The 16540-nt window shown below is 35.5% G+C and overlaps 1 protein-coding gene across 1 annotated transcript in view; it reads right to left on the reverse strand.

Annotated features, from left to right (window-relative positions):
- Positions 1–16540, reverse strand: part of LOC128661976 (piezo-type mechanosensitive ion channel component 2-like) — a 407133-nt gene that overhangs the window by 119399 nt on the left and 271194 nt on the right. The window contains exons 36-37 of the mRNA XM_053716001.1: positions 7347–7540; positions 428–556 (exon numbers count right to left, since the gene is read on the reverse strand). Of these exons, the coding sequence (XP_053571976.1) occupies positions 428–556; positions 7347–7540 (323 nt within the window). The remainder of the gene's footprint in view (positions 1–427; positions 557–7346; positions 7541–16540) is intronic.

Here is a 16540-nt window from a genome sequence, read left to right on the forward strand (position 1 = left end):
CAGGGAAATAGAAGAGCTGGCGAGCATTCTTATAGAATCTAACCAGCCATGAGAGCTTTAGAGAATCAGCCTTTAAAATCTGAACCTGTATTTTGGATTGGGACCAAGAACAACACTTAACTCACCACTGGTAATACAAGTAATGAGTGCACTAATAGCATGCTCTTAGCTATCCATCAAAAGTATAGGGAGCACTAAAAACGCTTTGGTCGTGTTAAAATGCTTTGTTTAACAGCACAAGGCTGAGTGTAAGACAACGAATCCGGCCATATTGATTACGCTTCACATATAATCTAGCCCTTTGTTTAATTACTGCTCATATGTGCATGATTGTATTTTTATGTCATATGGAAGGGAACACCGATATCTAGGAACATTTGAGACATATTGTATTATACAAATTTGTGGTTTATTCTACTTAACATACCTTGAATCCTCACTTTCTGCAGAGGAAACATCAAACGCTTGCATACGACCTGGGGGCCTTCTGATTCTCTCATTTTCTAAAGGCGCAAGGAGGTCTTCACAAGAGAGTATCAAGTCTTCAGTGGCACAGCTAAAAAAGTATAAAGTGGTTCCTTTAGTCCCCAGAAAAAAAATGTTTATCTCCAGTCTATTTTGGGGGTTTTGCGTGGAATGTGTCAGATTTGGCTTTTTTTTTCTCCACTTTTTTGTGTCATACCAATCCAAACAAAATAAATAAACATGAGAATGCCTAAACATTTGTAATTGTAACAATGTTCTGGGCGAAGTGGTGCGTTATCTGACAGAAACGCAGGGGTGCCATGACTGAATATATACTATATATATATATATATATATACAGTATATACTAGTTAGGGGTTAATAACTTTAATATAGTGGCGGCGATATCGGGAGCGACAGATTAGGGGTTAATAACATGATGTAGGTGTCTGCGATGTCGGGGCGGCAGATTTGGGGTGTTTAGACTTGGGCTTTATGTTAGGTTTAAACATTGGTCTTTTTTCCCCATAGACATCAATGGGGCTGCGTTACGGAGCTTTTCTTTCCGCGATCTCAGGTGTTAGACTTTTTCTGACCCACTCTCCCCATTGATATCTATGGGGAAAGCGTGCACGAGTACGTCAAAACAGCGTTTGTATTTTGTGCGGTATGGAACTTAAAACCACCATATCGCACGCACAAGTCGGGTTTTTCAAAACTTGTAATGGCTGGGCTATAGGGGTGTAAATAACGCAACTTTTGTTGCGTTCCTTAATTTCCCTATAGCGCGCATAACTCGTAATCTAGCTGAATGTTTTTACAAGACACCTACAATTGTAGGACTCCTGACATTAAAGGGACACTGAACCCAAATTATTTATTTTGTGATTCAGATAGAGCATGACATTTTAAGCAACTTTCTAATTTACTCCTATTATCAAATTTTCCTCATTCTCTTGGTATCTTTATTTGAAATGCAAGAATTAAGTTTAGATGCCAGCCCATTTTTGGTGAACAACCTGGGTTGTTCTTGCTGATTGGTGGATAAATTCATCCAACAATAAAAAAGTGCTGTCCAGATGTCTGAACCAAAAAAAAAAAAATCTTAAATGCCTTCTTTTTCAAATAAAGATAGCAAGGAAACTAAGAAAATGTCATAATAAGAGTAAATTATTAAGTTGCTTAAAATCGCATGCTCTATCTGAATCACGAAAGAAAAATTTTGGGTTCAGTGTCCCTTTAAAATGAAACGCTTAAAATATGTTACCCACTACCTTGAAGGTGATGTACTAAAAGGAATGACAAGGGTCAGCCTGCCCAGAGGGCAGTCTAATTATTTTTTAAACTACAGATGTAGAAACAACCTATTTTGTAACTCTTCTTTTATATAAATATTTAAGCTACAGGTGTAGCAATACTATAATTTTAATGGACTACTATCTTAAATATATCAAAAATATTTTCTATATAATAAACTACAGATATAGCCACACTCTATTTGGACAAACTACTGTCCTAAATATATACAAAATTTCTTCTCTTTAAATTATATCTACCTTAAGTATATTTCTTATTTCTTGCGATTTGCCGCGAGCGAGAGGCGTGGCTTTCCACAAACGTGCAGTGTTTGATTGACACTGACGTATATGTTAATTCCTATGCCCGTAATATATTTTTGGAACTTGCGATCGGCAACTTCCGTAACTCCGTCAACACATAATTTATACTGTAACAATGCATAGTTACTGTATCAATAATGTAGACACTGAAAAAATAAGCATTAATAAAAATCATGTACAAACTGACACTTATACATACACTTCCTTTCAAGCGTCAATATGTACATTATATATATATATATATATATATATATTACAAATGCTTATTATAGTACTGTCAGTGTCTACATTATTTATACAGTCACTATGCATTGTGACTGTATAAATAATGTGTACACTGAGCCGCCTCCCAATAATAAACCTAACTCTTCTTTACCTATATTTCTGCCATCCCCAAAAAACGCAAGTAAAACTAAAATTAAAAACCCCTTAGCTGTCAACCACCCACATCGCAATAAACCTAATTACCCTATTAACCCCTTAACCGTCAACCACCCACATCGCAATAAACCTAATTACCCTATTAACCTATAAAACCGCAAAATCCTCTCATCGCAATAAACCTAATTATCCTATTAAAGGGACATTAAACCCAATTTTTTTCTTTCATGATTCAGATAGAGAATACCATTTTAAACAACTTTCTAATGTACTTCTATTATCTAATTTGCATCATTCTCTTGATATTCTTTCCTGAAAAGCATATCCAGATAGACTCAGTAGCTTCTGATTGGTGGCTGCATAGATGCCTCATGTGATTGGCTAACCAGTGTGCATTGCTATTTCTTTAATTAAGGATATCAAAAGAATGAAGCAAATTAGATAATACAAGTAAATTGGAATGTTGTTTAAAATTGTATTCTCTGTCTAAATTATGAAAGAAAAATGTTGAGTTTAATGTCCCTTTAACCCCTAAACTGCAAAACCCCTACATCACAATAAACCTATTTACCCTATTAACCTCTAAACTGCAAACTCCCACATCGCAATAAACCTAATTAACTTATTAACCACTTAACCTGCCAAAACCCACAACGCAAATGACTATTTAAATAACTAAACCCCCTAACCTAACACCCCCATAAATTAACCCAAATTACCTAAACTAATAAATTCTAAAGTTACAAAAAATAAAAAAAGACTAAGTTTAAAAAAAATATAAAAAAGGCTAACATTACTTAAAATAAAAAATCAAATTACAAAATTTTACAAAATTAAACCTAATCCTAATAAAAAGCCCCCCCCCCCCCCAAAAAAAAAACACCCCCTACTCTAACCCCTTAATGATCTAAGAACTTTTCCATTTTCTGTCCGTTTGGGACCAAGGCTATTTTTACATTTTTGCGGTGTTTGCGTTTAGCTGTAATTTTCCTCTTACTAATTTACTGTACCCACACATATTATATACCATTTTTCTCGCCATTAAATAGACTTTCTAAAGATATCATTATTTTCATCATATCTTATCATTTACTATAAAAAGAATATAAAATATGAGGAAAAATGGAAAAAAAACACAATTTTTCTAACTTTGACCCCCAAAATCTGTTACATATCTACAACCACCAAAAAACACCCATGCTAAATAGTTTCTAAATTTTGTCTAGAGTTTAGAAATACCCAATGTTTACATGTTCTTTGCTTTTTTTGCAAGTTATAGGGCAATAAATACAAGTAGCACTTGGCTATTTCCAAACCACTTTTTTTCAAAATTAGCGCTAGCTACATTGGAACACTGATATCTGGGGTTAATTAGGGAGCATGTAGGGAGCTTTTTGGGGTAATTTTAGCTTTAGTGTAGTATAGTAGACAACCCAAAGTATTGATCTAGGCCCATTTTGGTATATTTCATACCACCATTTCACCGCCAAATGCGATCAAAAAAAAAAAAAAAAAAAGTAAAATTTTTCCAAATTTTAGGTTTCTCACTGAAATCATTTACAAACATCTTGTGCAATTATGGCACAAATGGTTGTAAATGCTTCTCTGGTATCCCCTTTGTTCAGAAATAGCAGACATATATGGCTTTGGCGTTGCTTTTTGGTAATTAGAAGGACGCTAAATGCCGCTGCACACCACATGTGTATTATGCCCACATTAATTAGTAGGGAGCTTGTAGTGTTAATTTTAGCTTTAGTGTAGTGTAGTAGACAACCCCAAGTATTGATCTAGGCCCATTTTGGTATATTTCATGCCACCATTTCACCGCCAAATGCTATCAAATAAAAAAAAAAAGTCAACTTTTTCACAAACTTTAGGTTTGTCACTGAAATCATTTACAAACAGCTTGTGCAATTATGACACAAATGGTTGTAAATGCCTCTCTGGGATCCCCTTTGTTCAGAAATAGCAGACTTACATAGCTGTGGCATTGCTTTTTGGTATTTAGAAGGCCGCTAAATGCCGCTGCGCATCACACATGTATTATGGCTAGCAGTGAAGGGGTTAATTAGGTAGCTTGCAGGGTTAATTTTAGCTTTAGTGTAGAGATCATCCTCCCACCTGACACATCACACCCCCTGATCCCTCCCAAACAGCTCTCTTACCTCCCCCACCCCACAATTGTCCTCGCCATCTTAAGTACTGGCAGAAAGTCTGCCAGTACTAAAATAAAAGGTATCCTTTTTAATCTTTTTTTTTCTTTGCATATTTACATATGCTGCTGTGTAGGATCCCCCCTTATCCCCCAACCTCCCTGACCCCCCCCCCCAACAGCTCTCTAACCTCCCCCTCTACCTTCTTGCGAGCCATCTTGGGTACTGGCAGCTGTCTGCCAGTACCCAGTTTACAATATAATCATCGCTGTGGATGAAGATGATGGACCCGTCTGGAAGAAGATCTTCTCCACCGTACGGAACGGTGAGTAGCAACCTGGGGGGTTAGACTTAGGTTTTTTTAAGTTTTTTTTTTGGGGGGGGGGTTGTTTTATTTAGATAAAGGATGGGCAGAAAAAGAGCTAAATGCCCTTTTAAGGGCAATGCCCAAACAAATGCCCTTTTCAGGACAATGGGTAGTTTAGGTTTTTTTAGTGATAAGTTTTTTATTTTGGGGGGTTTGGTGGGTGGGGGTTTTTTACCACTATACTTAAAAATACTTTGTGTATTTTTTGTAAAAGAGCGGATTATCTTGGGGCAATGCCCTGCAAAAAGCCCCTTTAAGGGCTACTGGTAGTTTATTCTTAGAGTAGGGGGTGTTTTTATTTTGGGTTTTTTTTTAATTCTCATAGGGATTAGGTTTAATTTTGTAACATTTGGTAATTAGATTTTTTATTTTATGCAATGTTAGCCTTTTTTTATTTTTTTTAACTTTAGAATTTATTAGTTTAGGTAATTTGGGTTAATTTAAGGGGGTGTTAGGTTAGGGGGTGTTAGGTTAGGGGGCTTAGTTATTTAAATAGTCATTTGCGTTGTGGGTTTTGGTTTAAGTGGTTAATAAGTTAATTAGGTTTATTGCGATGTGGGAGATTTGCGGTTTAGGGGTTAATAGGGTAAATAGGTTTTATTGTGATGTAGGGGTTTTGCGGTTTAGGGGTGAATAGGATAATTAGGTTAATTGCGATTTGGGGGTTTTGTGGTTTTGGGGTTAATAGGGTAATTAGGTGTATTGTGATGTGGGTGGTTGATGGTTATTATTTAGCGATGTGGGGTTTTGCGGTGTATGTGTTAATACTTTGTGTAGAAGGGTTTTTTGTTATATTTCGTGCGGGTGTGTTTTTTTTAATACTTGATACGGGCAGTTATTTTTTTTTTTAATACTTGATGCGGGCGGTTAGTTGTTTTGTTTTTTTATACTTGATGCGGGCGGTTAGTTTTTGCTTTTGTAATGCTCCGTTTGCCTTAGCTGCATGCTATTTTCGGAATTCACCTAGATGCAGCTTCGATGCATCCAGGTGAATTATTTTGTCCTTGCGCTGCCAACATTCCATTGTGGATGCGTGCGCAACTGCCGATTTAGAAAAATGTATACAATTTATGAATGCCATATTTTCCTTTAACAATAATACCAGATTTCTTGCCTATTTTCCGCAAGGTGCGTCACATGTCATTGGTTTCCATAATACCCAATAACTATGTCTGAAAGTCAATAAGTCAATATGCATGGCTAAGGCCAGAAGGGCCGAAACGTTGCATCTATGACAATAAAGGTATAAAACGTTTAAGTTTGTTTGGTGCTGTGGACTTCTTTGACTTCAATAATTATGTCTGGCATTCACAGGCTGCAAATACACTGATTCTTCCAGTGGGGTTAAGTAGAACTGACTAAAAAGCACAAAAAATAAAACTATAAAGCACATTATAAGATGTATTCTATGCCCATCTTAAAGAGTACCTACTTTATTATTAGAATGTATTGTTTGTCACATGCAGTGCGTAAGATACAAGTCAAGAGAGTTTAGGGCAAGAGTAAGAGACCACCTTAATGATTTTGGGAAATTCAGTAAGAATTCAGTTATGTTCAATTTAATTATGGGCACTTGACTATTTTCTGTGGATTGTAGATGGTGCAAGGTTGCCACCTAGGGGTGAAAACAGGCATAACATTTTAGTAATGTTATTAAAATCAAACTATACAGCTATATCAAAAAGCTGGAGGATTGTAATACTTTACTAAATGTTATTATTTTCCAATATTGTTGTTTTAAAAATAACATTACACTCTGTTTGCTTTTTCTTTCTTATATTAACCTACTGTAATGGTGCTCTAGACTAGAGTATTAATAAAGGGCTGATCATAGAACTATGATAAAGCTTCCACAGTAGAGTGAAATGTGTCAGGTGTGTAAAGGTTACCCTCCATGTCTGTTTTTATTCATCAATTAAGTATCTTTATTTTTTTTTTATACATCCTCTTAAAGGGACACTAAAATCAAATTGATTCAGAGTATACAATAAAAAAAAATCTAATGACTCCCATTACCAAATTTGCTTTGTTTTCTTGATATTCTCCGTTGAAGAGTAAACATAGGTATGGTGACCGGAGCTCAGGAATGTGCATGAGTCTTGTGCACTCTATAAAAGCAATTTTGCAACAATGTATAATATTGCTAAAAACATTTTTGCAAACACTGCTGCTATAGTCATAAAGGTATATTCATACTCTTCTAACAGGGATTCAAAGAGAACAACGCAAATTTGATATTAGAAGCAAAATGGAATGATTTTTAAACTTGCATGCTCTGTCTGAATTATGAACATTTCATTTTGACTTTACTGTCTCTTTAAGTGCAACCACTTACCTTTTTGTTATATCCACATTACCCACCTTGAAACAAAGCTGTCCTGAGATTGTTGGGACTCCATACTGTGAATCTTAAAAATCTCCAAAGTCTTTCTTGGAGTTATCTGTTTTGTAAGTTCGCCTGGCTTCTCATTCTCCTCGCTCGATAAAGTCTGGGTCCTGGATAGCTGCTTTGCTTTGTAGTATTCAGTAATGCACTCCTGTGATGCTTCCTTTCCCTGAAATCACAAGAATATATTGTGAGTCACAGAATACTTTTGTTAAGAGACCCACAGAAAAGGGGATGTTAAAAACAAAGATTCTCTATCATTCAAATAGATGAGCACTATTTAAAGTGACATGAAACCCAATTTTTTTTCTTTCATGATCTAGATAGCAAAGACAACATTCCAATTTACTTATATTATCTAATCTGCTTCATTCTTTAGATATCCTTTGTTGAAGAAATAGCAATGCACATGGTTGAGCCAATCACTCAAGGCATTCATGTGCAGTCACTAATCAGCAATGACTGAGCATATTTAGGTATGTTTTTGAACAAAGGAAATAAAGAGAATGAAGCAAATTAGGGGAAAACTTGGGAAAATTGGGGAAAACTTGGGTTTAATGAAAAGAGATTATAATATAAAATGTTGTAAGTATGTGTAGTTGAAAAACTTAGCAATAAACTTTATTTTCATATTTTTTTATTGAGGTTACAACAAATCAAAAAAATACATTGTTGATACAGAGAAATGTTTGACATTTGACTTTACAAATGTACAATATTTAGAAGATAAGAACAATGTCATTAATTAGTATTGCAATTGTATAAATCCCTCTTTTTGTGTAATTCAGCTAAGCAAACATGAGGAACAGAATGCACTCAAAGGAACAAAGTAATCCTCTAGTACAAAAATGAGGACACTTATGGGCCTCTTCAGCTAGGTGACATAGTGATAATAAGGAGGAATATATATTGGTAAATAGCTTTTTTTTGGGCAACATAATTAATTTTTATTGCCTCAAGGCAAAAAATAATTATATTAACCCAATTAACATTAGGGTTATGTATCTGGCATAGGCAAAATACTGCAGATAAGTAACAAGTAATATATTATATATTTACTGAACTAGTACAGTGAAAGCAAATCAGAAAAAGAAAGCATTAGTATGTAGGTAGCAAGATATAAGGCATTACCTGTATATATGGTTTTATAATAGGTAGAGGAATATGATCACTATGGTTCCCTCTTCCAGATCCTTACCATAGAAAATATTACAAAACACGTCAGAGAATAGCAATTATCTAAATCAAAATCTGTACATAAACCTAGCAAGTAATGCAAAGTCAAGAGAGGGAAGATCATTTATATAAGGAACCCAGCAGTAGTACGAGTAGGTGACAGTAAGTTGATGTATTGGGTTAGCTTCTGAGATTTTAAGTAAGAATCTTAACCAAATATTACACCCCCAGATTCAGAAATCAGATAAACAAGACTGTCAGCTATCAAAAGGTTATAAGTTGCATTGAGGTAAAATCTAAAAGCACAAACAGCATCCCGGATCTTTTCCTGACCACACCAGCAGTCCTCACATAGCCCACTTGTGGTCTAAACACCAATGCTTGAAGATCACCACTATAAGTGTCCTTATGTAAACTAATGCCCTTGTTAGGGTGCCTATAAGTTGCCAGCAGCAGTGAGATCCCTGTAGGGCTGGGGGAAGCTCTAGTTGATCTCCATTACACCGACTTTTTGAGGTTAGCCTTCTGAAGCTCTGTCACCATCAAATAGGTCAAGAGCATGGAATAAGATTGCTATCAAAAAAGGCAAGCATGTGTGATTCTGTATCCCTATACATAAATTGTGACATACAAATACAAAGCTACATTTTAAAATACTATTGTTATTTTTGGAAACACTTTTTTTTATTTTTTTACAAATCAAATCTTTAATTACAAATACAATTTATTTTTTTGGAAGTACAGTTTTGTTTTGTGGAAGATTTTTTTTTTTTAATTACACTTTTGTTTTTTGGAAATACGATGTCAAAAATCAATTCTAGTTCCCATTTTGCTAAAGGACTTGTGATGTCAGCATAGCATTCATTTCAGTAGTTTGCCTTGGAACTATCAAAATAAATATCCTTTAGTACATTATAATTATAAAACAAGGCAGAATAAGCACTTTTGGCATGTTAAAGCACTTTGTATGGTAAAAACGTAAAAACATACTCTGAAATAAGTATAAATATTACTCTGTATAGTGTTGTTTGATGCAAATGAGAATAATCAGTTCAAACATGTTAAGTCATGTTGTATGTTACATGATAAATGTTAAAAGGTTTACCTGAGATGCTGATGTGCTGGGATTGTCAGCCATTTCTTCACATTTAATTAAAAGCAAAAGAGCAGCTAGTTCACAAGCAAAGTAGCAAACTACTGAACTGAATGCTGTGACATCACAAATCCTTAAGCAAAATGGGAACTAGAATTTATTTTTGACAGTGTTTTGACACATGCTAGAAGTGTTCTTTAAAAAAAAAAAAAAAAAAAAAAGGATTTGTATTCAAATGTCACAATTTATGTACAATGATAAAGAATTACACGTGCTTACCTTTTTGACCGCAATCTATTTCCATAAGTGAGGACATATCTCATCGCTACCTGAAAATAGCACCGCAGCTCCTCTCGCAAAGTACAGAAATGGAAGTCTAAGAGATCTATGATGGAGTGCAGGTTAATTTCTGCAGGGGTCGCCATGATGCATTTTGTTTATAAGCAATAGAAAAGAGAAGAAAAGAAGGCGCACCTCCGACTCAAATGTAGGGTATAACATTTATTGGTTAAAAACCCTTATGACAGACAGACACTCACAAGATAAAAGTGCAAAGTAAGCATATCACCACTCCAATGGATACGTCAGAGGTACCGTGTACCCTCTCAGCATAGGAGAGGAGCATCCAATATGACCGATATCAGTGGTTAGGAACCGCTAATTTCTCTGTGGTGTGTACAAACCCAACTGATACTAGTGCCTGATTCACTCGGCAGCGGGAAGTTAGGATTCCGGTAAGGGTCACAGATTCTCAGTCCTCAATCCTGCCTGCGAATGGGGCACTAGTATCCATTGGGTTTGTGCACACCACAGAGAATTTAGCTGTTCCTAACCACTGACATCGGTCATATTGGGTGCTCCTCTCCTATGCTGACAGAGGACACGGTACCACTGATGGATCCATTGGACTGGTGATATGCTTACTTTGCACTTTTATCTTGTGAGTGTCTGTCTGTCATAGGGGTTTTTAACCAATTATTGTTATACCCTACATTAGAGTCGGAGGTGCGCCTTCTTTTCTTCTTTTTTCAATGCTTTCAGGATCCCTCTATAAGAAGAGCTGCCCAGCAAACATGGTTCCCACTCTGTACATGGATTTTTGTCTGATGAACTCTTGGTGACTATTGCTTATTTAGCAGTGTTTTTGGCTTTTACTGACTACACATATTTGATGTGGTTTTAGCTTAACCACTTTTATGCCACTTTTGACACTGCCACATCAGTCATTTGTGATATTTTTAATTCTGTGTATCATTCACATTGTGCATTTTGTATAAATATTGAATCGTTGATTATTTATCATATTTTATTTATTAGGTTACTTTGCGCAACTGCTTCACCTTGTGTGATTTGTAGTATAAGCAATAGAAGCAGGTGATTCTCAGCATATATAATACTCTCATATCATCAACATCAGCTTAATAGAAAACCAGAAAGATGACAGTCAGAATTAAGTGAGAAAATACCACACACACTGGGGAGGATGTTAAAGGTTTCTCCTCTACAAGGTTTCTGAAGTCCTCAACGTTCAATAACATAGATCAGGATAGGACGCTCAAGAATAGTAGCAATAGACTCAGGAGGTTAAGCTGGAACGATCTATTGCAAAACTGAAATTGGAATTGGATGGCTACAGGATCAACTGAAAAACGATAGATTTTCCGGGGTTCATTTCCGGACTACAACATTGCTACTGTCCATGACACTGCTCAGAAACACGCACATTTGTAGTTAACTTTTCTTATTTATTTTAAATCCTTTTCCTGCAATAAGTCTGAGACTCAGATTTTCTTTCATGATGCAGATAGAGCATATAATTTTCAAAAACTTTCCAATTCACTTCTATAATCAAATTTGCTTAATTCTCTTGGGACCTAAGAAACTTCAATACAATGGAAATTCAGCTAATAAAATGACTGTGGCTAGCTGTGTCTATTTCAGTAGCAAGTCCTGATTGGCTCCTCCAAATAAGGCAAATAGTAGGTGGAGTTTGTTAGATAATGTAATTACAAGGTAATATATATATATATATAAACAATTTGGGGTCACTTAGACATTTCCTTATTTTCTATGAAAACCTACATGAAATGAGTTTGAATAAGAAATATAGTCATTGACAAGGTTAGAAATAATGAATTTTAAGTTAAATAACAATTGTCCTTAAAGCTTTGTTTTTTTTTAAAAAAAATCTTCCATGTGCAGCAATTTCAGGTTTGCAGACATTTGACATTCTACTTGTCAATTTGTTGAGGTGATCTGAAGAGATTTCACCCCATACTTCCTGAAGCACCTCTCACAAGTTGGATTGGCTTAATGGGCACTTATGTACCATACGGTCAAGCTGCTCTCAGAACAGCTCAATAGGCTTGAGATCTGGTGACTGTGCTGGCACTCCATTAAATACAGAATACCAGCTGACTTCTTCTTCCCTAAATAGTTCTTGCATAGTTTGGAGCTGTGCTTTGGGTCATTGTCCTGTTGTAGGAGGACATTTTCTCCAATCAAGCATCGTCGACAGGGTATGGCATGGTGTTTCAAAATGGAGTAATAGTCTTCCTTCTTCAAGGTCCCATTTACCCTGTATAAATCTACCACTTTACCACCACCAAAGCACCCCCAATCACATTGTCTCCACCATGCTTGACAGATGGCGTCAAGCACTCCTCCAGCATCTTTTCATTTGATTTGAATCTAACAAATGTTCTTCTTTGTGATCCGAACACCTCAAACTTAGATTTGTCTGTCCATAACACTTTTTTTCTCATTTTCCTCTGTCCAGTGTCTGTGTTCTCAGTATGAGATATGGCTTTTTCTTTGCAACTCTGCCTAGAAGGCCAGCATCCCAGAGTCGCCTCTTCACTGTTGATATTGAGACTGGTGTTTTGCAGGTACTATTTAATGAAACTGCAATATGAAGACCTGTGAGGCATCTGTTATTTAAACTAGACACTTTAATGTATTTGTCCTCTTGCTCAGTTGTGCACAGGGGCCTCCCACTCCTCTTTCTATTCTGGTTAGAGACAGTTTGCACTGTTATGTGAAGAGAGTAGTACAGAGTGATGTAATGAGATCTTTGTTTTTTTGGCAAATTCTCGCATGGAATAACCTTCATATCTTAGAAGCAAGTTCTTTGTTTCTGGCCTTCTTGAGCCTGTAATCGAACCCACAATTGCTGATGCTCCAGATACTCAACTAGTCTAATGAAGGGCAGTTTTATTGCTTCTTTAATCAGCACAACAGTTTTCAGCTGTGCTAACACAATTGCAAAGTGGTTTTGTTAACAATTAGTCTTTACATGATAAACTTGGATTAGCAAACACAATGTGACATTGGAATACAGGACAGATGGTTGCTGATAACGGGCCTCTGTATGCCTATGTAGATATTCCATTAAAAAATCAGCCATCTCCAGCTACAATATTAATTTATAAAATTAACAATGTCTACACTGCATTTTTGATCAATTTGAGGTTATTTTATTTTAAAAATATATTTGCTAAAAAGAAAAGCAATTTTCTTTTGTTTACATAATCAAATAATAACATAGATTTTGAGTAACTTCAACATGAAACCCAAAATTTTTCTTTGTTGGTTCAGATAGAGCATAGAATAATAAAATTTTTTTTTCAATGTACATGTATAATCACATTTTTACTTTGTTTTCTTGATATCCTTTGTTAAAAAAGCAGGTAGGTAGCCTTAGGCGTGTGTACGTTTCTGGAGCAGTATATGGAAGCAGTTTTGTAAGAATGCGTCTAACGATATAGATTTGAAAGAGCGCTAGGTGGCAACAGTGTCTGCTGCCCTATAGTGCTCTAGACACATGCACACTACCTATCTAGGTATGCTCGTAAACAAAGAATACCATGAGAACAAATCAATTTTAATAACAGCAGTCAATTTGAAGTTTTTTTTAAAAAAAGTTTGCTCTGTCTGAACCATGCATCTTTCCCTCAGGTTCTCTATGACTCTCGCTTTCACCAACACCCAGAAATAACACACACACACACACACACACACACACACACACACACACACACACACACACACACATATATACAGTACATTAATCTATATCTACTGTATATACTGTATATAAAAGAAAAAGTTCTGACTGACTGACTGAATGACTGACTGACTGATCAACGCCCAGCTCAAACCGTTTAACCTAGGAACATAACATTTGGAAGCTACATTGTTTTTATGACGAAGGCACCCAATAAGGAAGGATTTTTGAAATGACGTACCTAAGGGGGCGAAAAAGGGGGGTGCATTTTTTTATGAGGATACCTATACCAATGACAAGAAAATTGGTATTTGGATTCTCCTTTAAAAATAAAGAAATACGTGTTTTAACATTTCCTTATAATCCACTTAAGGGGGGTCAAAAGAGGGGGGGGGCTGATTTATTAGGATACCTATATCTCAAAAACCAAAGATGTTACAGACGTGAAAATTGGTATTTAGATTCTCCTTGAAAATTAAAGAAACACGTGTATTACCATTTCCTAAAAATACAGTTAAGGGGGGAAGGGGAGGGTGATTCATGAGAATACCTATATCTCAAAAACAAAGATATTACAGAGGTGAAAATTGGAATTTATATTCTCCTTTAAAAATAAAGAAATACTTGTTTTACCATTTCCCCAAAATCCACCCCTGGGGGGTCAAAGGGGGGGACTGATTTATGAGGATACCTATATCTCAAAAAACAAAAATGATACAGATGTGAAAAATGGTATTTACATTCTCCTTCAAAAATAAAAAAAACACCTGTTTTACCATTTCCTAAAAATACAGTTAAGGGGGGAAGGGGAGGGTGATTCATGAGAATACCTATATCTCAAAAACAAAGATATTACAGAGGTGAAAATTGGAATTTATATTCTCCTTTAAAAATAAAGAAATACTTGTTTTACCATTTCCCGAAAATCCACTTAAGGGGGTCAAAAGGGGGAGCTGATTTATGAGGATACCTATATCTCAAAAACCAAAGATGTTACAGACATGAAAATTGGTATTTAGATTATGAGAAACCCTGAGAATGAATTAAAACTCAAGAAGTTCATGTCAGCGAGAGTGCAACTCAAATGGACATACACATGAGGCCACACGTGGTTGCATGTGGTCGTGTTTTTCGATATTTTTTACAAATCACAAAATCCAAAAGAGCAAAGCCACAGTCAACAGCTAGTTATTTATAAATTAGGACTCAAATGTATGCTGTATGCCTATTCTTAACTCACTACATTATAGTTCTACTCCATCTTGGTGCTCCCTTAAATGAGTTATGTTATATTGTCACTTAACTTCTTATCGTAAGTTTTCAAAACTCGTAAACCATATATAAACTTTTAATTAGCTTCTTTGACTACAACGGCAAGATGCATTTTCTAGTTTATCATCTCCATCTTCCACAGCTTTACAACAAACTGAATTAACAGGTGTTGTGACCAACTTAAACATTTTTCATGTTTTTTTGTTTTTTAAAACAAAATAAGAAAGTTGAAAGGTAGAAGGGACAACTAATTATTCTCTGTTAGCTTATAAAAAGGTTCTAGTAACAATAATACTATTGATAATTCCCTAAATTGAGAAAAAAGCAGTGAACATGACAGCTGTATAGCTAGAAGCACTGTTTAATAACGAAGAATAAACACAATCTGAGAGTGCATCTATCTTTCAGTAGGAGACCTTTAACAGTTTGTGTGAGTAGTAGTAAGTGTAGGCAGATTGTGGTTGCTACCTGCTGATTGTTTATATTACATTGCTACTGTAACATATGCCTGCCTGATATCACTGTCCCTTTAAGACTGCCTTCCCTGCTACTGACAATCATACTGTTTAGGGAGTATCTGCATTCAACTTACCTGACAAATTAATTAATCATTCATGCACCTGATTTCCTCAGCCTCTTTTTAAATCATCTCAGGCCTAATGGGCATTGCATTAGCTTTGATGTTTTGTTCCAGAACATCAGATGTCTGTGACTGTTCCAGTATGGATTTTACCAGCATATTCAAACTACAGCCTTTCTTTTTAAGCTAAGCAAAAAAATCATCTAATCGCAAGTATACATATAATTCCTATTTTGTTTCCTGGACACTGCTACTTAACAAACTCTGAACTTATTCTAAATTTCAAGTATGCATTTGGTTATAATCACTCTCTAATTGCTACAACAGCATCATACTCAGAACTTTATAACTATTCACTGCTACAAGTTGTCATAGCTGAAATATCCTCCTACAAATATATTAATATATTCAGAACTCTGTGATTTTCCAATATATGCACAAACAGTATTTAATGCGTTAAACTTGCAATTTGTCTATCACCTGTGCTGCTCTGCTTATTACAATGACATACAGCTCTAAATAATATTATGTACTGTGAACCTGCAGCAACTCTTTGCATCTATGAGTCACAATCTTCTAACAGTTTACTCTGAAGCCTTAACATCTTACATTGCTATATTTTTCACTCATGATTCCTACAGCTACTCCTATTAACTAAAAGTCACAGTATCAATTTATGTTTCCATTGAAGCCAGGATATATTGTATACATATGTTTCATTCTCCATAAATTCTACAATAACTTCTTGCAACTATGAATCACAGAATATTATCTATCCACGTCCAGGATACTCTTTCCCGGGTTAGGGGTCGGTGTCTCCAATTCCCTACCACTGCCCAGAGGGTCTGTGTCCTGCACGCATATACACTGGAACACGACAGCTACCCACATTGCTATAGTATAATGCTCAAGATATGCACATTAGTGAGCCTAATTCAGTATAAACATCATGAAAAGGGGGCAAGTATCAACCAAGGAGACCTATAGATATTTTAACATTTTAAAACAATGGTTTTATATGCATGAAATGTTTCTGTTATTT

Source organism: Bombina bombina, chromosome 1 (assembly GCF_027579735.1).
Source record: "Bombina bombina isolate aBomBom1 chromosome 1, aBomBom1.pri, whole genome shotgun sequence".
Taxonomy (NCBI): domain Eukaryota; kingdom Metazoa; phylum Chordata; class Amphibia; order Anura; family Bombinatoridae; genus Bombina; species Bombina bombina.